Consider the following 22,388-nt stretch of genomic DNA (forward strand, 5'->3'; position numbering starts at 1 on the left):
GATCATTTGAACATTTATTGAAATGAAAGCATGTGAGAAGTTTAGAGGGAAAAATCACTATTTGGTGGAGCTGTTAACAACTCATAGACATGTGAAATGTGACCCCAACTACACACTGCTTTTTGTAAGACGTCAAAAGACAAAAAGGTTGGAAACCACTGGTTTCATCTTTAACAATGTGTTGTATTTTAAAAGCTTGTTATATTATCCATTGTGTCAAATCTTCATCTGAAAAGTAACTAAAGCTGTCAAATAAATGTAGTGGAGTAGAAAGTACAATATTTCCCTCTGAAATGTAGAAAGTAGCATCACATGGAAATACTCAAGTAAAGTACAAGTACCTGAATACTGTATTTAAGTACAGTACTTGAGTGAATACACTTATATACTTTCCATCACTGTTAATATCACACCAGAATAAAAGGTTTGAATCCCAAAATTGGTGAATTACGACACTTTGAACAGTTTGAGGTTTCTGGCAGCACCTGAACGCAGCACTAAGCCCCTCCTACTTCCGGTGAGAAACCGCTATCTGTCAGAAAAAACATCCCGAGTTAAAATCCGCTGCTCGGACTCACATTTACCGACACCGCGTCTGTAATCCTCCTCTCCGGACAAACTGAGAAAACATGCCCGGACAAAGGTAACCGTCCCCCCCCCGGGCTGCTGCCGCCGCCTCCTCCGCCGGCTGAAGGACGCAGCGGAGCGGACAGATGGAGAGGCCGAGCAGGCTGCTGCTGCTGTCCGAGCTCCGCGTCAGAAACGCCGCGTACGAAGTGAGCCTGAGCCGGTCCCTGCTCACCTGGAAGAGACGGGTCTCCAGCCCGGTGTACCACCCGTTCAGACCCAGTAAGTCGGTGTGTGTGTTTGTGTGTTTGTGTTTGTGTTTGTGTGTGTGTTTGTGTGTTTGTGTTTGTGTTTGTGTTTGTGTTTGTGTGTGTGTGTGTGTGTGTGTGTGTGTGTGGAGGAAACATCCTGTGTGATAAACAAAGGACATGCGCAGGACTCAGAGAGGACATGTTGGACATATTGGACATGTAGGACAGACAGTCAGTGTTTGGTGACATCAGGTTCATGTAGAAAATAAATCACGCTGTTTTCCGGACTGTAAGGAGAAGTGAGACGCGAGATATCCGGTTACGTAAGAGTCTGACAGAAGATATGGAGGTCACAGTGTGTCTGCAGGCAGGAGGAGGAACAATACAACCAAACCTCAGACATTCTCTACACCGTTATAAATACAGGAGCATGTAGGAGATAACCTGCACGTCACTTAGAGGGAAACTTTTTCAACCTGGACTCTATTTTCCCATCTTTTTGTGTCTAAGTGACTAATGGGAACAACAGTTTAGTAAACTGGTCCAGTGGGGAGGAGAGCGCTTCAGCCGGCAGCAGAGGAACAGGCTGGAATATAATCCTTTAGGTCAATAGAGACTCGTCAGTGTACATAACGTCCACTAAAAGTGCTAAAAGTGCTCGTTTTTACCACTGACAGACTCAGACTGTTATATCATAAGTTATATTATAAGTGTCTGACATCATCATGGAAAGAAACACACAAAGAAATAAAACCTTCTTCTTCACCTTTAGCTTGATCCAGTCTGTTAGTTATTGTGTTTAAATCATTGACTGTTAAAAAAACATGGAGGTAGTCACTGTGACGTCACCCATTGCTTTGTGGACTGCTGTTTGAAAGCCTAAAGTTTGGAGATTTGACTGCGGCCATCTCGGATTTGACTGCTGCCATCTTGGATTTGACTGCCGCCATCTTGGATTTGACTGCCGCCACCTTGGATTTTTGGAGCCAGTAGTGACCATAGCTGTGTCTCAGGCTCCTCCAAACGTGGCCTTCTTTTCCCAAATTTGATCCAACAGATGGATCCTTTGCTATCCAACATATCCCAGAATGCATCTCGCACCAACTGGCAGCAGCGATGGCGAAGCTGTTGTAATTTTTGCTGTAGGACTCTTAATACGTCACTTAAGTTTTAAGATTTTTTTTTTTCAGGTGAGAAAGTAACAATTTAGATTCCCAGTATGTGATCAGTTTATCCAAATAAAGCTTGTTAGTAAATCTGACATGTGAGGAGCCGCTGACCTGGTGAGACCAGCAGGTCATCTCAGATGTTAGCAGCTGGACTCCTGAGATGATCAGCTGGCTCTAATGTCTCCGCAGCATTTCGATATATGATATAATTCCTTTTGAAGGATAAATGTTGGTTTAACAGATGAAATCTAATCAGTCTAGTTAGTTTGTCTAAAGTGAAGCTTCATGGTCTTACTGGGCAGAACAACAGCGCTGCCTCTGCAGCTCCATATGTACAGATACAGCGTATTTACATACATATTAATGGTAAATGGACTGTACTTGTATAGCGCCTTTCTAGTCTTCCGACCACTCAAAACGCCTTTTACACTACGGATCACATTCATATGCTGAATGGGTACAGGTGGCTGCCATACAAGGTCCCAACCTGCCCATCAGAGGAAATCTAACCCACACTGGTGGAACAGCCATCAGGAGCAACTTGGGTTCAGTATCTTGCCCAAAGACACTTCGACATATGGACCCGAGGAGCCGGGAATCGAACCGCCAATACTCTGATCAGTGGACGACCCGTTCTACACGGTCACCCTGAGTCACTTCAGCATTGGCTTCACTTGACCTGGAGCTTCCTGCTTGGGTTAGACAATAACAAACAGACCAGATCAAGCAAAAAATAAAGAACATTATATTTCTCTGTGTGTTTCTTTCCATGATGATGTCAGACACTTATAATATAACAGTTTGAGTCTGTCAGTGGTAAAAACGAGCACTTTTAGCACTTTTAGTGGACGTTATGTACACCGACGAGTCTCTATTGACCTAAAGGATTATATCCCAGCCTGTTCCTCTGCTGCCGGCTGAAGCGCTCTCCTCCATACTGGACCAGTTTACTAAACTGTTGTTCCCATTAATCACTTAGACTGTCGATCAACAGAAAAATAACTGTCAACTATTCTGATAATTGATTAATTGTTTTCAGTCATTTTTTTAAGAAAAAAAGTCTAAATTCTCTGATTCCAGCCTCTAAAACGTGAATATTTTCTGTTATCTTTAGTCTCTGACAGTCCATCTTTGTGGACAAAACAAGACATCTGATGACGTCATTTTGGGCTTCGGATTATTATATATTGATTATTTTCTCAATCAATCGATTAGTTGTTTGGTCTATAAAATGTCTGAAAATGGTGAAAAATGTCGATCAGTGTTTCTCAACTAGAATTTTTACATTTTTTTCCTTCTTAAAGACACTAAATGATTCATCGATTATTCAAAATAGTTGACGGTTAATTTGTTAGTCGACAACTAATCAATTGTAATTTATAGAGAGTCATCACAACAGCGTTAGATATTGTGTGTATGTGTGTGTGTGATAGAAGTACTTTGAGGGTATTGAGTCAGATATTGACGAGCGTCTCTGACTGATCATCGGTCACTCAGGTGAGCGGCGTTCAGGATGTGCAGACGGACTCTTTTGAATATTCAAAGCTTGGCAGCAGGAAGCTGTCGGCTCAGACTGAGGCTGCCTGCGGGTTCACTGTGACCTGCTCTTTGACTGCAGGTGAACTCATCCGTAACTGATTTATACTGAAAACCTGATCAGCTAGAAATAGGATGTGAAACTCTGTGATTTGACGTTTCTTACTGAAATGCATCCTGGGAGTTGTTGTTAACGTCTCCTTCAGTTTTTATGTCCACATACCTGCAGCTCTGAGATATTTTCTGACACAGTAGTTGATCTTTTGTACTGATGATTCGACCGGGAGAGTTTCATGTTGATCTGAGCCTTGAAGAGCTTCGACCGGTCACCTGACCTGATCGTCTGTGAGAACATGAACCAGACGGTTTAAATAATTCTAACACGTTCTGCTCACAGATCAGCTGTTTGTCATCCACATAGGTTTGTGTTACTGTCGTCATGGTGACAGCAGAAACGCCTCCCGGGTGTGTGAACCTGAGACGGGCAGCAGTGTGTTTGTGAATCTTTAATGTCTGACCTGCTGTCTGTGTGCTGCTACTGACGGTTATTAAACCACACACACACACACACACACACACACACTGAGCACTTTATTAGGAACACCTGTGAAACACAACAGTTCTGCCGTTAATTCTACGTTTATGAAGCTCAGCGTCGTTGTTTGGCCCGATCATTCGAGGCTTTGGTCCTGAATATTTTGAGCTGAATATATTTGGTGGTGGTATCATGTAACTGGGCTGAACTGGGGAGTAATTTAATGCTGCCAATGACAAGACACATGCAGGCAGGAGGAAGGACTCAGTGAGCTGCTGCCTGCAGTATTTCAACAGTTTCATCTCTTTTACTTCTCTCTACTATTCTGCATCTAATTTGTTATCATGTTGGTCAAAATACAACCATCAGTGTGCTCCAGGCAGGTCTGTAAAGGGTTAATGTTAATGTTGGTCACGTGTCACTGAATATAATCCATGAGGTTGCAGAATAATCTATAATGACGTTCTGTTTGACTTAATTAAATACCTGCAGCGTCACACAGCAGCTGAAACATCAGTGTGTCTTTAAGTTAAAAGACACAACAGCGTTCTTTAATGATTTAAATCATCTGACCTGTGACCAGATCAGTCAGGATCTGATGTTCTTCACCCGACGAGTCTGTTCCACACAGACTATATGAAGACTGGATGAATCTTAATCTATTTTCTTGATTAATCGATTAGTTGTTTGTTAGGGACCGAGCCCAAAAGGCAGAGGACTACTGAAAAAACAGTAAGGGCGAGGACCCTATTGTTTTTCGTGTGTTTGTATGTTTGTTTGTTTGTTTCTTTCTTTCTTTGTTTCTTTCTTTCTTTATTATTACGCCACTTAAACCCTAAATTTGACCCCTTAAACATGCTCAAAAACTCACCAAATTTGGCACGCACATCAGGTCTGGTGAAAAATTTGATAAAATGTAAAAATTATCCCCTAAAGTGCCAAAATGTGCTCACTAGCGCCACCTATGTAACTAAAATAGCCGCCACGGCCCCTAGGAATGTCGTAGAGAGATCAAACCAAAACTCAATTATTCGTCTCATCAAGACCTACAAATCATACACTGACACCCCTGACCTAAATTCAACAGGAAGTCCGCAATCTCACTTTCAAAATAAGACTTTGCCCCAATTTTGGACTCCGAACAAACGCTATCTCCTCACCTCCTCCAAGGGTGTTAATGGTATCGGCTTCAAACTTTGGTACATGACTTATGACATTGTGCTGAACAAAAGTTGTTAAAAACTTTGTAATAACTTGAACGGTTTAGATTTAATAAGCCCTGAAAGTTGCAGTGCCACATTGCACCTTACAATGTAAACCAATGGGGAGGCAATCTATGGGCATGGACTTTGTGTCAAACAGAGGCTTCTGACGTCTAAACTATGAGTCTGACCACTTTCAAACCTGTATCAATGGATTTGCAACAAAATTTCCTACAAAAATGTGATTTTTAATCTAATATTTGGCCAAAGTCATGGGATTTATGAAGATATTTCACAAGAAGCGTACTCTAAAATCCTCCTCTCCAACTGCTCCTGGTGATGTCACTCCCTCAGTGCTGTGAAACATTCCGCAATACACACTCATTATAAAATCACAGGAGGAACAAGAAAAGACTTTAAAACTCACACTCTAATATCTCAAAAACAATAAAAGATAGAAAAAACATGTAAATTCAAGATTTGTAGGTCAAAGTCTCGTGGCTCATTTAAAGTTCAAATGAAGTTTGTATCTAAAACTATGTGGAAGCAGTAAATGTTCAAAAAGGTGTGGGTTCACTCACACTCTCCATTCAAATATATGAGTATTTTTCTGTGTCCAGCTGCAGTTACTTATTGTCTCTACACACCTGACAGTACACATGTCAATCACACTTTCAAAATAAAAGCACACCATACATGTAAGAAATATCTCTCATTTTTAAAAAGCAAAATGATCCGATCCCAACGGGCCAGAGTGCGAGGTCCCGACCAACGCTGCTTACAGCTTTAATTCTATAAAAGAATGAACTAACTTCATAAAGCTCATGGTGACGTCTTCACATGTCTCGTTATGTCTGATCAACAAATAGATTCAGTTTATTAATCGTCACATTTGAGAAACTGCAACCAGCAAATGTTTTTGGATTTCAACTTAAAAAATGATTATTCCATTATCAAAATGGTTGCAGATTCATTATCTGATCTGTTAATTGACTAATTGATTTATTGTTGCAGCTGTAAACATGCAGTATATTTGAGTTATGTACTGTTGGTTGGACTAACCCAACTAAAGACATTTTATAGACTAAAACAATCAAATGACAAGGTGATCAGCTAATGAATCAACAATGAAAATAATCTTTAGTTTCAACCTTAAATGTTCACAGAAATATGAAAATAGGAAATGTCAAATACATAAAGCATTTATTTATATATTTAAGTATTATTATCAACTTTTTGACGCCATTTTAGCATAAAGCTGTTTTAAAAATGTCTTTATTACACTGTATTTTAATTATTTAACTAACTGTGTTCAGTTATGTCAGATAGCACCGGACAGTTCATCGATATCATATCAATATCGTGATATGAGACGAGGTATCATCTTAGATTTTGGATCTGATAATATGTTCTGTCCTCTCCCGGCTGTGTGCAGCGTTTGTAACTGTGTGGTTCTCCTGCAGGGTTTTGTGTTCCTTCGTTCTCTCGCCGACCAGACTCAGGTAGGAGAATAAGTTCCCATAATGCTGCGGGGCGCCGCCACGTGCAGACTGTAGTGCTGCTGTTTGAACATGTTTCTGTGTTTGATGTGTGAACCTGCAGTTCTGTTCCAAAATGATTTATTCCTTAGAATTATTCACCTCTTGATTTTCATCATGAAACTGTCAAACTAGTTCAATGTTTTATTAACGGTTTGCATTTTGGAATAAAACTCATAGAATCAGTCGTAATAACAGTAGATAGATTCAGTTTGGTTCCGCTTCCATCAAATCCAGCAGAAACATGCTGCCGTCACCAGCGGTGGAAAGTTACTCAGTTTACTCTCAAGTACTGTACCGAAGTACAGTTTGAGGTACTTTACTTGAGTATTTCCATGTGATGCTACTTTCTACATTTCAGAGTGAAATATTGTACTTTCTACTCCACTACATTTATTTGACAGCTTTAGTTACTTTTCAGATGAAGATTTGACACAATGGATAATATAACAAGCTTTTAAAATACAACACATTGTTAAAGATGAAACCAGTGGTTTCCAACCTTTTTGTCTTTTGACGTCTTACAAAAAGCAGTGTGTAGTCGGGGTCACATTTCACATGTCTATGAGTTGTTAACAGCTCCACCAAATAGTGATTTTTCCCTCTAAACTTCTCACATGCTTTCATTTCAATAAATGTTCAAATGATCCAATATTTCAGCAAAAATCAAAGATTAGAGAAAAAGTCCAAAAACTGAAAACAGATTTGTGTATCAGAACTTTGTTTTTTCTTCTTTCCTCTCCCATTAATCATCTCACCACCCCTCAGATTTATCTGCTGACCCTTTGGAGGGGCCCGACCCCTAGGTTGGGAACCACTGGACTAAACTAGCTAACTGTATATAAAGTAGTGTAAACTAGCTCCACCTCCAGCAGCTACAACAGTAACATGCTGCTCTAACACTGATGCTTCACTATTAATAATCTAATGATGTCATATATAATAATATATCAGTCAGAGGGACCAAACCACTACTTTTACTGCAATACTTTAACTACATCAAGCTCATAATACTTATGTACTTTTACTGCAATACTTTAACTACATCAAGCTCATAATACTTATTTACTTTTACTGCAATACTTTAACTACATCATGCTCATAATACTTATGTATTTCTACTGTAGTAGGGTTTTTCATGCAGGACTTTTAACTCGTAATGGAGTATTTTTATATTGCTGTATTGGTACTTTTACTGCAGTAAAGTATCTGAGTACTTCCACCGCTGGTTGTTGCTGCTCCTGGTTCAGTGTTTGATGTAACTGCTGATCTGTAGATTGTAGATAAACATGCAGCTGCTGTTAATAAAATCTTTTTCAACCAAATGTTCTTTGGGGGGAAACGTTCAACATTTTGTGAAATACTCGTCTTTCTTTCAGAGACTCTCGTGTTGGAGACATGGTTAGCCTAGCCTAGCTTAGCATAGCGGTTGTTATAGTTTGTCCTCTTCTACTGTCTCCAGGTGCAGCTACAGGTAGTAGACCCCTACACAGCAGCATCAGAAGTCAGGTGGCCAGAATCCTCCTGCTCTGATTGGCCCTCCTGCTGTGACTCTAACCCTGTTTACACAGTTTAATAACGCCTGTTAAACAGTACGAGGCTCCACCTGGTGGAGCAGCTCGGTACTGCAGCAAACCTTTTCTGACAGTTAAACAACAAATTCCTCGTCTTCTGCAGTAGCGGTTCATGTGTTTATAATTGATTAATCATTGACATCCTCAACCAGGTGTGGATGCAAAGACCTGACGATGACATCACTGACATGAAACTGTGTTTTTTATAGAAAGTCAGTGACAGTTGAGCACTATTTAAGCCACACATGCATCTGGACCCCCCAACTCTGACACAGATATCAGGTGTCTTCAAGTGGAAACTGATGACATCAGTTCAGGTGTCCACGTTACATCTTGGTTTTCTTCAGGTCATTTCCATGGAAACAGCAGCAGGATTTCACTCCTGACAGTCAAGAGTTTCCTTCCTGTTCTCAGGGTTAATATGTTGACTCAAACATCTGTGACACAGAAATGAGGTCATGTGTCTGAGTCAGTTAGTTACACCTGGATTTAAATGGCAGGTAGAGACAAACAGATGTATATGTATATGTAAATGTTTCAGTTGTAAGAGTGTAAAGAAACCTCAACCTTTAATAATCATTTCTTATTCATCCAGCACATAGATGGAGAATATGAAAGGTTGCTGTGAATTTCACAGTATTACTGTATTTCCAATCATAGTATTATTACTGTGTTTTAATGAAGTACATTAAGTTACTAACAGCCTTTTCCCATAGCTGTACTGTACTGTGGAATATTAATTGTATTAACATTTCTGCAAAAGTAATTACAGATTACTTGTGTGATAGTTGTCTTTCACTTACATTTGTAAATTTTCCATTTTTTATGACCCAGCGATTACTTCCAGTATGTTGTAGGTGGGAAAACAAGCAAAAACCAGCAAATGTGCCACAGAAAGCAGCAGAAATCGATCCCACACAGTCAGTCTTATACAAAATCCTCCAAAATAAATAGAATAATTAACATATATACATGTACTATGTCTAACAAATCTAACAGTGACTTATAGACTAATAAACAGACTCAAACTGCACAAAATAGAACAAGGCATTACAGAAAAATAAAAATATATATATAGAAACATTCAGTTAAAATCATCAGTTTGTGGTAATAAAGTCCACACGATGTCACATGGTGATTTAGGCGCCTGACTTTTCTTTGTCACCTATTATTGAAAATCATTAAACAGCTGAAAACTGACAAATGAAATTCTGTTGTCACAAACAAAATGGCTCTTTGTAATGTCATCATGACGCTCTTTGGGCTTGTGGGAAACGGAGTTCGTTAAAGGCTGTTAAAACATGTATTTGATGAACGTGTGTTAAAGGTTATTACATACAGTAGTTTGTCTCTGACATGAAATATTCAGTAAAGTTATATTATGAGGCAGTTCATCAGTGTCGTGATTCAAACGTTGATGTACTGACTGAATCCTCTTTGGTCTCTCTCTGGTTTTGTATCCGTTCAGCTGTGGTTCCACTTCATCTCTTTATCATGTGAGACCTGCTGCATCACAGTGAATGTTTGATTTTGTCTCGTTAATGGTGTCAGATGGTGCATTCATGTGCTGCACAGTGGCTCCGAAATCTGATGGATAAGAGATGACTGCTGGATTGGAAAGCTAACAAACTGTGTGTGTGTGTGTGTGTGTGCGTGTGTGTGTGTGTGTGTGTGTGTGCTGGTCAGGTGTGTGTCAGAGTGTGTTGGTGTCAGAGATCATCTCCGTCAAGGAGGAAGAGGAGGAGAACAGCAGCAAACAAAAAGACGATGGCAGCTGGAGGAAGATCAAAGAGAGAGAAGGAAAGGACTGCAGGCGGGCCTTCACAGGTAAACACACCTGGAAACACAGTAAACACATCAGTACACAACACCCGTAATCACATTTAATACACCTAGAAACACACGTGTTCACACAGTAAACACACTTGAAAAAAACACATGTAAGCACCCTGCTAAACACATCTGGACACACAGTGAACACAGCTGTAAACACACCTGACTGCTGCACTCATTAAACGGGATAACATGAACATCTGCACTTCCTGTATAGTTCCTACAGGAAAGCGTTTTATCGGCTCACAGACGAGATGTTTTTATGTGAAGCAGCTTAATAAACAATTAAAGCTGCAAGCAGCGTTGAACGGGCCCTCGCGCCTCCGCACACGTCAGGCTGCGGTGCAGGCGAAGGGCTTCTGTCACGGGCATGTAGATGTCTTCGTAGATGTTTTCAGACAGTGTAAGAAGGAGACAAACATCACTTCCTTTGTCCACTGTTTTGCCTGCTGCTGGAGCTGCTTTGCTGAAATTTCGTAGGGGGCGCTATTCAGCCAGTTTTCATCACTGATGGAATATTGTCATGTAGACGTGTTCAGGCCGGGACTCTTATCAAACATGTAAAGTTTGGTGCAGGCTGGAGCATTTACAATAAAGTTATAGCAACTTCCTCTATCATGGCGAAACATCAAATCTCAACGGTGTGAGGATGAGAATTTTCTGCAGGGTGAGACATGTCTGTCTCGCTCACACCTGTGTCATCAAAATGATGCAAGTTTTGGGTCCATTCACTTGAATTTCAATTAGTAAATGAAAACTCTTGATGAGTTTGTGTGTAAAACAAATTAATTTCCTAATTTTCATCAAGTCTATTTTTAGAAAAGTAAAGACTTTTAACCCACATGACCTGGTCAAAGTTTGATTGACATGTGTACTGTCAGGTGTGTAGAGACAATAAGTAACTGCAGCTGGACACAGAAAAATACTCATATATTTGAATTGTTTTTGAGATATTAGAGTGTGAGTTTTAAAGTCTTTTCTTGCTCCTCCTGTGATTTTATAATGAGTGTGTATTGCGGAATGTTTCACAGCACTGAGGGAGTGACATCACCAGGAGCAGTTGGACAGGAGGATTTTAGAGTACGCATCTTGTGAAATCTCCTCATAAATCCCATGACTTTAGCCAAATCTTACATTAAAAATCACATTTTAGTAGGAAATTTTGTTGTGAATCCATTGATACAGGTTTGACAGTGGTCAGACTTATAGTTTAGACGTCAGAAGCCTCTGTTTGACACAAAGTTCATGCCTCTCCATTGCTTTACATTATAAGGGTGATGTGGCACTGCAACTTTCGGGGCTCATAAAATCCAAACTGTTCGAGTTGTTACAAAGTTTTTAACAACTTTTTTTCAGCACAATGTCATAAGTCATGTATCAAAGTTTGAAGTCGACACCATTAACGCTGTCGGAGGAGATAGCGTTTGTTCGGGGGCCAAAATTGAGGCAAAGTCTTATATTGACAGGCTAATTGCAGACTTCCTGTTGGATTTAGGTCAAGTGTGTGATTTGTAGGTCTTCTTGAGACGAATAATTGAGTTTTGGTTTGATCTCTCTACGACATTCCTACGGGTCGTGGCGGCCATTTTAGTTACATAGGTGGAGCACATTTTGGCACTTTGGGGCATAATTTTTACATTTTATCAAATTTTTCACCAGACCTGATGTGCGTGCCAAATTTGGTGAGTTTTTGAGCATGTTTAAGGGGTCAAATTGAGGTGTGATGTCCCGTAATAATAAGGAAAGAAAGAAGAAAGAAACAAACACACGAAATACAAGAGGGCCTCTGCCCTTTGGGCTCGGGCCCTAATTAATTATCTGAAATGTGTTCAATCATTAGATGGTTGTGTGTGTGTATGTTTCAGTGTTGTATGTGCAGAGGTCTCGGCAGTACCGCTGGCGGTGTGCTGAGGTCACCTTCACATGTCCAGAGGAGGCGTTGTGTCATCACTGGGTCAGCAGCATCAGAGAGCAGCTCACCACGATCGGTATGACTCTACACCAACACGCCGTCTAACACACACCCACACACACACAGGTTGTTTCCAGAAACTGTTGCTAACACCGTTGTTTGTGTAACAGCCAGCAGACCCAAACACCTGCTGGTCTACATCAACCCGTACGGCGGTAAGCGACGAGGCAAACACATCTACGAGCAGAAGGTCGCCCCGCTGTTTGCCCAGGCCGGCGTCTCCACACACGTCATCGGTACGAATCACATCACTCACATCACTCACTTCCTGTTGTGTGGCCTTCTGCGTCAGGGATTATACGTCTAAAACACCTTGTGTCTGTGCGTTTGTTACCATAGTGACAGAGTACGCCAATCATGCGAGGGATCACCTGAGGGCGGAAGTAGAGCTGAAGAAGTTTGATGGGTGAGTTTAGTTCGTTCTCTAAATAAATTTTGATAAAACAGTTCTGTTTAATGACATCACAGCTAATGAATGAGTCAAACAGAAGCCGCAGAACACTGCTGTCTCTGTTTTTACACTCTTGACAGTCTTTGTTATTATAAAGTGTCATCGTGCACTATAATGGAGTTCCAGTTTACACAGACAGAGAAGTCCATGCTAACATTTTCCTCTGACCTTTGACCCGGTTCAGTGTGGTGTGTGTCGGAGGGGACGGCATGTTCAGTGAGATCATTCACGGGCTGATCTGGAGGACACAGATGGACGGCGGCATCGATCCAAACTGTCTGGATGAAACACTACTGCCCTGCTCGCTCCGCATCGGGATTATTCCTGCAGGTCGGAAATAAAACTGCTGCTTTCATTTTCTGGTTGATTTGATCCTTGAGAAGCTTCGATAGACGCAGGTCTTTAAAGAGGTTGTAGTCGTCCATAAGGAGGCTCAAATGGACCCTAAAGTTCATGTTTTTCTTGCTGTAATCATTCCTCCTGTTCATACTGACCATTAGAAGATCCCTTCATAATGACCTTACAATGGAAGTGATGGGGGACAAAATCCACAGTCCTCCTTCTGTGAAAAAATGTATTTCAAAGTTTATGTGAAGCTAATATGAAGCTTCAGCGTCCAAATGAGTCAAATCAAGTAGATATCTTTCAACGTTACAGTCTTTTTAGTGCCAAAGTCCCTCTTTTTGTTACTATACTTCCACCTGCAGCTCAACAGGGAAACACTGTCCGAGGAAACACAAAGAGGGAATTTGATGCTAAAAAGACTGTAAATGTGTCAGATATCCACTTGACATGACTAACTCAGACTGCTGAAGCTGAATAGAAGCTTCACACAGACTTTTAAATGACTGTGTGGACACACTGTGGATTTTTACTTCCATCACTTCCATTGAAAGCACATTTGAAGGATCTTTTAATATCCAGTATGAACAAGAGGAATGATTACATTACTGTTACTATGGAAACCTGACTGCTGGTTTAACACACTGGAAACACTGTGAACTCGACCTTTAACTTCCATCGTTTCCTCTGATGGAGAATCTGTTTGTTTGTTTCAGGTTCAACAGACTGTATTTGCTTCGCCACTGTGGGCACCAATGACCCCGTGACCTCTGCACTGCACATCATAGTGGGTCAGTAGTCACATGGTCTCATTACACATCAACTATTATGAATCGTTTCCGCCCTAGACAAGTTATTTAGCATGTTATATGCAGGACACATGTCAATAAAATCTGAAATGATCAAAACTCAAAGGATTGGTCAGACTCATGAGGGTCAAAGGTCAGCTGTCAAGTTATCTCTGTTCAGGCTGTGAACATGTAATCGATACACAGGCGGAGGGCAAACTAAGCAGTGTGTCCCTCTCACCTCAGCGTTGTGTATTTCTGAGTTGTGTTGGGTGCTTTGACCCTGATAGACCTGCTGGGATTTGAGTCTAAAATGAAATTATTCCGGGTTAGTATGTTTAATTGTGTGTGTGTGTGTGTGTGTGTGTTTGCGCAGGAGACTCTCAGCCGATGGACGTGTGCTCGGTTCACCACAACAACACATTACTGCGATACTCCGTCTCCCTGCTAGGATACGGTTTCTACGGCGACGTGCTGACAGACAGTGAGAGGAAGAGATGGATGGGACCGGCCAGATACGACCTTTCAGGTAGAAACACAACATGTGATGAGGGAAGTGGGAATTGAAGCAGACTGAACGGAGTACAAACATCTCAACAACACATCAGACTGAAGCAGATAGAACAGAAAAATAAATCATTGAATAACTAAATACATATAATAAAGAATAAAGCCATATAAATCTGATACATTGGTAAAAACCTGATCCTTACAGTGTTAGGTGTGGGTGGAGGTGTGGAATTTACTGATGTTTGATCTTTGACCCCTGCAGGTCTGAAGATGTTCCTGACTCATCATTACTATGAAGGAACAGTGTCCTACCTGCCAGCCAGAGACATCATGGGAACGCCACGGGACGCCGCCAGGTGTCGATCCGGGTGAGAGAGATGCTCTACAGACAAAAACATCCTTTGACAGTTTACTCACCTTTTTAGATTTGAACTTTACTAACTCATGAGTGACCTCAGAGCTGATTCAAAGGTTCGCTGTGGAGTTTCTGACCTCTAGTGGCGCTATGGAGCATTCATTTATGAGCCAACCAACACAGGTTTTAAAATACTTCAAAAATCAGCTTTGCAAATTATTTATTCATAATAATGATATTTCAGCCATAATTCTAATATAGCTGCCCTTGTAAATGGTAACATAATTTCACTGTTACACAACAGCGTTTGCACTTCAGTGTGTATCAAAAATAAAACAGCAGATGCTAAAAAGAAAGTTGGAAAACAGGCTGATGAGGTGCTAACCCAACGTGTCATTCATAAAAACACAGAATATGAAGCTATAACCAACCAGGCTGATGTGTGTGGTTATACTGTATCAGCCTGGTGACGTCATGTGGTTTAATGAAGGTAAACATATCAGTCCTGCTGCCTTCAGATGCTGCAGAGATTTAAAGAACTGAATAAGAAGCTTTTTATACAGAATAAAATAGACAACAGATACTGTAAGAATCTCCCACAGTCATTTATAGATGAATGCAGATTTACTGACTTGCCTGCTTTAACCACATTAAACGTTCTGTGCTGATTTTGGTTGGAGAATTTCTTTATATTTCAAACATTAATCTGTTATTGCAGCAAGTATCTAGTTATAATTCAGTTGCAAGTATTTCTCTTTGCACTGCTTCATTTGAATGAACCTCCCACCTGTTGAGCCTCTCCTCCTCCCACCACCTGAGCACCAAAACGCCACACAGACGCACCAGGCGGGTCTCAAGGTCAGGAAAATAACAGTCGGAGCGCTGCTTGCGCTGGTCGTTGCGCCTCCGTTAAAATACAGACCTAAATGTAAACAGAACTTTTGTTTGCTTACAAGAAAACTCCACAGGAGCCTTTAAAGACTAAACAGTCATGTTGGTTCATGTTAGCTTATTGTTCAGGTTACAGTGTTTGGCTCAGATTAAGTCACAGTTTTATTTAGTTCAGCTCGACTTAAGCCACAAACATTTGATTATTTTCAGGTTATGTATCAGTTCAGTGTCGTAGCAAAAACTGTTTTTGCCTTTTTGAAAATAACATCAGCGTGTCTGTAAATTTCCAGCTGCGTGGTCTGTCAGCACAGCGGGCAGCTACTGTCAGAGCGAGCTGAGAGGTACGAGACGGATGAAGTGTCAGAGAGCGGTGAGTCAAACAAATCCTCATCCAGAACTCATAAAACAGTTAATGAGAAAATGATTGAACTGTCTTTGAACTAGATTTCCTGTGAAACCTCTGTGGATCTTAATCAATCAGTCACAAAGACCGGACGCAGCCTGGCTTCTTCAAAGAAATACACTCTCTAACAAGTCCAAAGCTCATTGATTTACATGTTGAATGAGAATTTACAGTATTTACACTGTGTTTGTGTTAGTATGATTTTATCTGACCCTACGTATTTGTTGGACGTGTGACAGAAACATTCCCTAGTCTGCATGACACCTTGGGTAATATGGTATAGCCCTTCGGGGGGGCCTTTTAGATACAAATAATGGATCCATGGTCAAGTTTGGAACTGTTCCAGATGTGGGCATGTTGTGACACATAATATGTTGTGAGATAGCTGTCAATCATTGATGGACGACTCCCAACTGAGGTAGTGCCCCTGGAAAACATGTTATTCATGTGATAAGATACAGATGTGTAACCCTATATAAGCTGTGCATCGACAGTGGTACGGTGCCCAGACCATCTTTGTATATGGAACGGACCGGATGGCCATCGTCTAATAAACGTCTACAAAACAAGAACTTGGCCAGCTTTTCCTTTGAACGATATCATCACACATCCTTCCTTTCAATTTGAAAACTGAAGAGGTCCATGAATGGAGCCCTGAGGCACACCACAGAACAGTCCTACACACGAGGAACTAAAACCACCAGTGATAACTTGAAAAGACTTTCTGCAGTCATGTTCCATGATCTTCATCAGCAGATGGAGCTTGTCCTCTTGTCAGGATATTGTAGATATATTGACTTAAAAGTGGAGATTAAATCTTTTTTAACCTTTTTTTTTTACAGCAGTAGACAAAACCGTCTCCCCTCAAGGTCTATGTAGCAGCTGTTGTGCAGATTTTTTTAGCACATTTCTGAAGTCAACAAAGAACTTTTCTTATTTTTTTCTTTAAAGTTATTCAGTATGTTGTGTGATTACATAAAGATGGATTTCCTCTCCACGCTGGTATCTGACTGGTCTATGGGCTCTGGTAGCCATTTTAGATGATACTAAACATATTTGACTGAAACCCTATTAAACAACATTAATTGTTGTTTAAATATCAACATTTCCCTCGATAAAAGCCAAGGAGAAAGGTCAAATCTCTATTTTGGGGTTTTTTTTTGTTCCAGAGAGTGACGGAGAGTGGAGGACGGTCCGAGGGAAGTTCCTGGCTATAAACGCTGCCAGTATGAGCTGTGCTTGTCCTCGCAGCCCCAAAGGCCTCTCACCTGCCGCTCACCTGGCCGACGGCACCACTGACCTCATCCTGGTTCGAAAATGTTCCCGGTTTGATTTCCTCAGACACCTCCTCCGACACACCAGCAAAGATGACCAGGTTCGTCACAGAGCTGGATGATAAATCAGTCTTCTGGTTTATGGCCTCTCACCGTGCGTCTCCTTCTTCCCTCGTTTGTGTCCCAAACAGTTCGACCTGACGTTTGTCGAGGTCCACCGCGTGCGGCGTTTCCGCTTCACACCGCGCCACTGCCAGAGCGACTCGGACCTGGAGCTGGACCTGCACGAGAACGGCAAACGCCAGATCTTCAGCCAGATCTGCCGAGACCACCCGGCCTGCAGCTGCACTCCCGCCTACAGCAGCTGGAACTGCGACGGCGAGATCCTGACCCACACGGCCATCGACGTCAGGTACCATAAACCCTCTGAGAGTTTCTTATTTTGTTATTGTCGGAGATTTGAGCTCAGTGTAAATTCATCTTAAACACCTTCTACTCTTTTTCTTAGAGCGCACTGCCAGTTGATCAAGCTGTTTGCACGAGGGATTGAAGAACCAACAGTGTTTGAGGATCTCACCAACCCCTGTGCAATATAGACCCCCATAATTCCCTGTCAGACACTGGAGTCACGTCTCATGTCTGTTTGCAGCCGCCATCACGTGACGCTCATTACATCTTTCACCAGACTTGACAGCATCTGCCAAGTCGGCAACGAGTTGCTCTCATCTACTCAACAATCTTCAGCAGTACTTTCTGGGTCTGAAGGTCCACAATGATTTCCTCACAGACAGGAAGTGATTTGTTGTTTCCTTTAAGGCTGCTACCAATGATTGTTTTCATTATCAATGAATCTGTCGAATGTTTTCTGGATTAATCAATGAGTTGTTTGGTCCATAAAATGTCAGAAAACTGAGAAAAATGTGGATCACTGTTACAAAGTCAAAGATGACGTCATCAAATGTCTTTATTTTGTTCAAAACCCAAAAATATTCAGTTTACTGTCATAGAGAAATACACATTTAAGAAGCTGCAATCAGAGAATTTGGACATTTTTATATTAAAAAATGTTTCAAAACGATAAACCAATGATTGAAATAGTTAGTGATTCATCTAATAGTTGACAACTGATCAATTAGTTGACCAATCATTGCAGCTCTACTAGATTCATTTGTATTTGTTATTTTTCCACATTCTTCATTAGTGCTCCAGTCTGGTAAACGTCTCAAGACGTTTTCTGTCTGTTATCTCAGACTTTTGTTTTGTCTTGGAGCAGATGAGAAATAATTACAGAAATATATTTGCACTTTCTAAATGGTTTTAATTATTTTTGCTAATCAAAAATGCATCCTTTAGGAATGATCTGTTACATGTTTTAAAGATGCCAGACATTGTCGGGGTCATGTGATCATAAGAGATCAGCGGTTCATTCATTTTCATGAAAAGTAGGACGTAAATCTGCGGCATGTGGTCAGTACTTGTAGGGAAAACGATGCTGACAGGAGACGTATTTTCTACTGTTGATGAACTCGCCGCCTTTGTTCTGCAGCTACGTGAAGGTTCTGCTTCTCAAACTGGTCCATCACGATCGTCTCCCGTCCTCCCATCTTTCTGTGTTGTTTCTCAGGAAGACCTGAGCTTAATCGTAGCTTTGAAATTGTATTTTAACATATTTTAATTCCCAGCAATTTAAAAAAAAAAAAAAAAAAAGGACAATGAAAAATCTTTTAATTTTAGTAAAGGACAGTTTGTGTCAGTCAAGCTGGTCGTGGCTGCGTAAGCTGAACAGCAAACACACGATGAATGTTTTTAATCTTCCATTTCTGCTCGATATGCAAATCATCTGAAGATCTACTGCTTTAACATTAATGTTTCACACAGACTGTGATGACATCCAGTCTTTAAAATGAGTTGTAGCTGTAACTTACTCTGAGTGTGACGTTTAGTTTCATTTTGTTTTGTAAAAGCCTCAAAATAATCATCTGAACCTTCAACCAATCAAAGACCATTCAGACAACATGAATACATTTATGCAAAAAAAAAAAAAAAATGCCTTCTTTCCTTTCAGATTTAAAAAATGTCTTTGAATGTTTGTGATGTTCTATATGTCCAAAAGTATGTGGACAGCTGAAAATTGCTGTAAGGTCCTTCCCCAAACTGTCAGCACAAGGTTTATTGTGTAAAATATCACTGTATGCTGTAGCCATAAGATTTTCCTTCATTGAGACTAAGTGGCTTCAACCAAACCAGGAAACAAAAGGACACTAAAGTATGAGGCTCCCAACCAGGGAGTCAGGACCCACAAAGAGTCACAAGATAAATCCATAGAAAATCATCAAAAACATATTTCTGCTGCACAAACACAAAAGGTTGACTTTTCTCCATGCTGGTAGACGTGGTTTAGAGGATGAACCCTAATAACTTTAGTGATCCTCTGACTGTCCATCATGTATCATCAGCTCAACATTTCATTTGTCAATACTTTGCTTTATGAGCAAATACCTTCAGAAGGAATGACGTTCCCATCAGCCACAGAACATGTTAACATGCTGCACTAAGATGGTGAAGACGCTAAACATTATACCTGCTGTATATCAGCATGTTAGCATTGTCATTACACGTATATTTCTTAGCATGCTGACATCATTTTATGTCTCCAGGACTCAGAAAACAATATAATCTGATCTGAACTGCTCACAACCAACAGACAGATGCAACCTGTGATGCAGTCACAAGTAGACAGTTTTAGGGGAAAGGAACCACTCAGCTGTCCCTTTACTTTTGGCCATATACTTCATAATCAAAGCACAAAGGGCCACTTACTAGCATGGAAGCTTTCAACCAGATTTTCTCCATCAAATATTGTTTCTGAAGCTCATGAATGAACATCCACAGTCAGTTGATCATTTTTGATTTCATCTCAGATTATTTCACTTGTTAAGTACTAAACCCAGTTTGGACTTTGATGTTTTTTGGTGAAAGCTTCGTATTATTGATGTGAAGTTTTGTGAACTGTGGTTGTGTTGAAGGAAGCTGCTCTGTTAAGTCCAGTGTTGATATTCAAGCATCTGATCACAGAAACACGTTGATGGAAGACTGAGAATCTTAGTAGTGTTTAGTTTTGGGCTCTTATTCCTTGACAGTGGACATCTCTGAGCATGTTGTAGCCTGATGTTAAGTGTCTCTGTAGCTGCTGCTCATTTTGATAGAAAATACAATCTACATGGTGCAGCATTAAACCAATGATACACGTATGTTTAGATTCATCTGTCATGGTATTTAATAATCATATTCAGAGTGAAGTTGTATTTTCTTCACTGAGCGTCAGTCTGTCCAACCTTTACTCTGCAGATCTGTTCACATCAGCATGAAAACATATTTTTATTATTAATATTAGGATATTTTTCGCCCTTATTGTAGCTGTAATGAACACTGTCATTCAAAACATAAATGAGGTAGATATGAGATGATATGATCCATCTGGAGTGTTGTAGAACATCATTTGAACTGTGAGATGAATCGGACAGAAAGTGGAGTTTCAGCACTGGACTGTCAGACTGTAGATGCTGTTTTTCTGTTTTCTGTTTGTCCAGCAGCAGTTCTGTTTCCTCTCTGCTGACGTGGAGCTGGACTCAAACTGACTCAGGAGGGAACCAGTAGCATCTCATGGTGCTCAAAACACAGCGAGCAGTCCTAATCTGAGCAAATACTACCCGGGATTAATGATGTAGAAGTCTGTCTGTGTGTGAGACAATTCCAGCTCAGCCTGGAGGTCTTCATGGGTCCAATAAAACAGACCTGCCTGTGTTCATACATGAAGTTTAAACAAACAAACCTGTGAAGACCTGAAGCTCAGCCGTCTGTTTCATGTTGATTTTCCTCCTTATTTTGTATCAGTGTACAATCAAGAGTCTGAATGTTTGCTGTAAAACTCCCAAAAAACAAAGCAAATGTGCTCACAGAGGTGGACTGATGACTGAAGCAGATTTTCTTTATTTTAACTTTATACTCATTTCAAAGACATTTTCAGCTTCATTTTTAGGACATTTTACAGACAGAAATGGGGGAAAGTGTTAAGATGGTTTGGTTGGCATGCAGTCAATATACTGAGATTCATATGTAGTTCTTCATTTGAATAATAATAAAATCAATGAGTTTTCAGTGTGTAGTTTTGTGTCAGTGGATATATCAGCATATCAGGTTGTTTATTTAATTACACCCTCCTCTCTGTGAAATGTCCTGAAAATTACACCTTAAATATCTGCTAATTAACTGTTAAATAAAGCCTCAGCTAGATTTTTAATGAAGATAAAACATATTTATTCACATTTAGCCGGCTGTAATTATTAATGAAGTATGTTGTGCTTTAGTACTTTGATAGATTTAGTGGAAGTTTGACTTAACATAGTAGATAGTTGATGAGCTAGTGTAGCTGGTGAGCAGCTAATTACCAGCAGTGGAAGAAATACTCAGATCCTTTACTGCAGTAAAAGTCATGTGTTGTATTTGAAAAGCTTGTTATATTATCCATTGTGTCAAATCTTCATCTGAAAAGTAACTAAAGCTGTCAAATAAATGTAGTGGAGTAGAAAGTACAATATTTCCCTCTGAAATGTAGTGGAGTGGAAGTATAAAAGTCCATCATGTCATTCAGTAAAGAGTTATTGAAAATGATTCATGGCTGCAACTAAGAATTATTTTTAGTATTGATTAATCCCAAATGTCTGTTCTCAGCATCCAAAGTGATTCTTCAAACTCAGTTTTTACTGAAGAAAATGAATCCCAGTTTAAAGGCTCTACTGCTGACAGGGAATATTTTGATTTTCAACACTTTAATGTGACACTGAAAAATAGTTTGATCTGGTTAATCAGTCGACCTCCAGCTGTTCATCTGAGCTGGAACTGATCTGCTGTAGCTGTTTCATTATCAGCAATTAAAAACATTCTTCTCAACATCACACACTCACAGAGCTGCAGTCAGGACAAACCTGTTTCTCTGAGAAGAAAAAATAAACTTGTATCATCAGGACTTTCTCACACACAGCAGAGTCTCTGCCAAACACTAGTGAGTACAGCTGATAATATTTACTGTAGTTATGGGACAAATGAAGCTTTCTGAAGCAGTGAATCAACATGAAGCAGTTGTGTTGAAAATGCCTCAGTTTCAAAGCATTTGATGGTCAAAATGGCGACATCTGCT

General features: G+C 40.4%; 1 protein-coding gene across 1 annotated transcript; it reads left to right on the forward strand.

Annotated features, from left to right (window-relative positions):
* Window positions 1-494: 494 nt before the first annotated feature.
* On the forward strand, window positions 495-19,221 carry LOC121896786 (ceramide kinase-like). Its single transcript, XM_042410808.1, has 13 exons — window positions 495-849; window positions 10,059-10,199; window positions 12,071-12,193; window positions 12,288-12,413; window positions 12,517-12,583; window positions 12,813-12,958; window positions 13,687-13,761; window positions 14,135-14,287; window positions 14,531-14,636; window positions 15,805-15,884; window positions 17,087-17,292; window positions 17,383-17,603; window positions 17,700-19,221. Exons 1-13 carry the CDS (start codon window positions 714-716, stop codon window positions 17,785-17,787), a joined length of 1,668 nt encoding a protein of 555 aa, XP_042266742.1. The 5' UTR covers window positions 495-713; the 3' UTR covers window positions 17,788-19,221.
* Window positions 19,222-22,388: the final 3,167 nt, after the last annotated feature.

This window comes from Thunnus maccoyii, chromosome 5 (assembly GCF_910596095.1).
Source record: "Thunnus maccoyii chromosome 5, fThuMac1.1, whole genome shotgun sequence".
Classification (NCBI taxonomy): Eukaryota; Metazoa; Chordata; class Actinopteri; order Scombriformes; family Scombridae; genus Thunnus; species Thunnus maccoyii.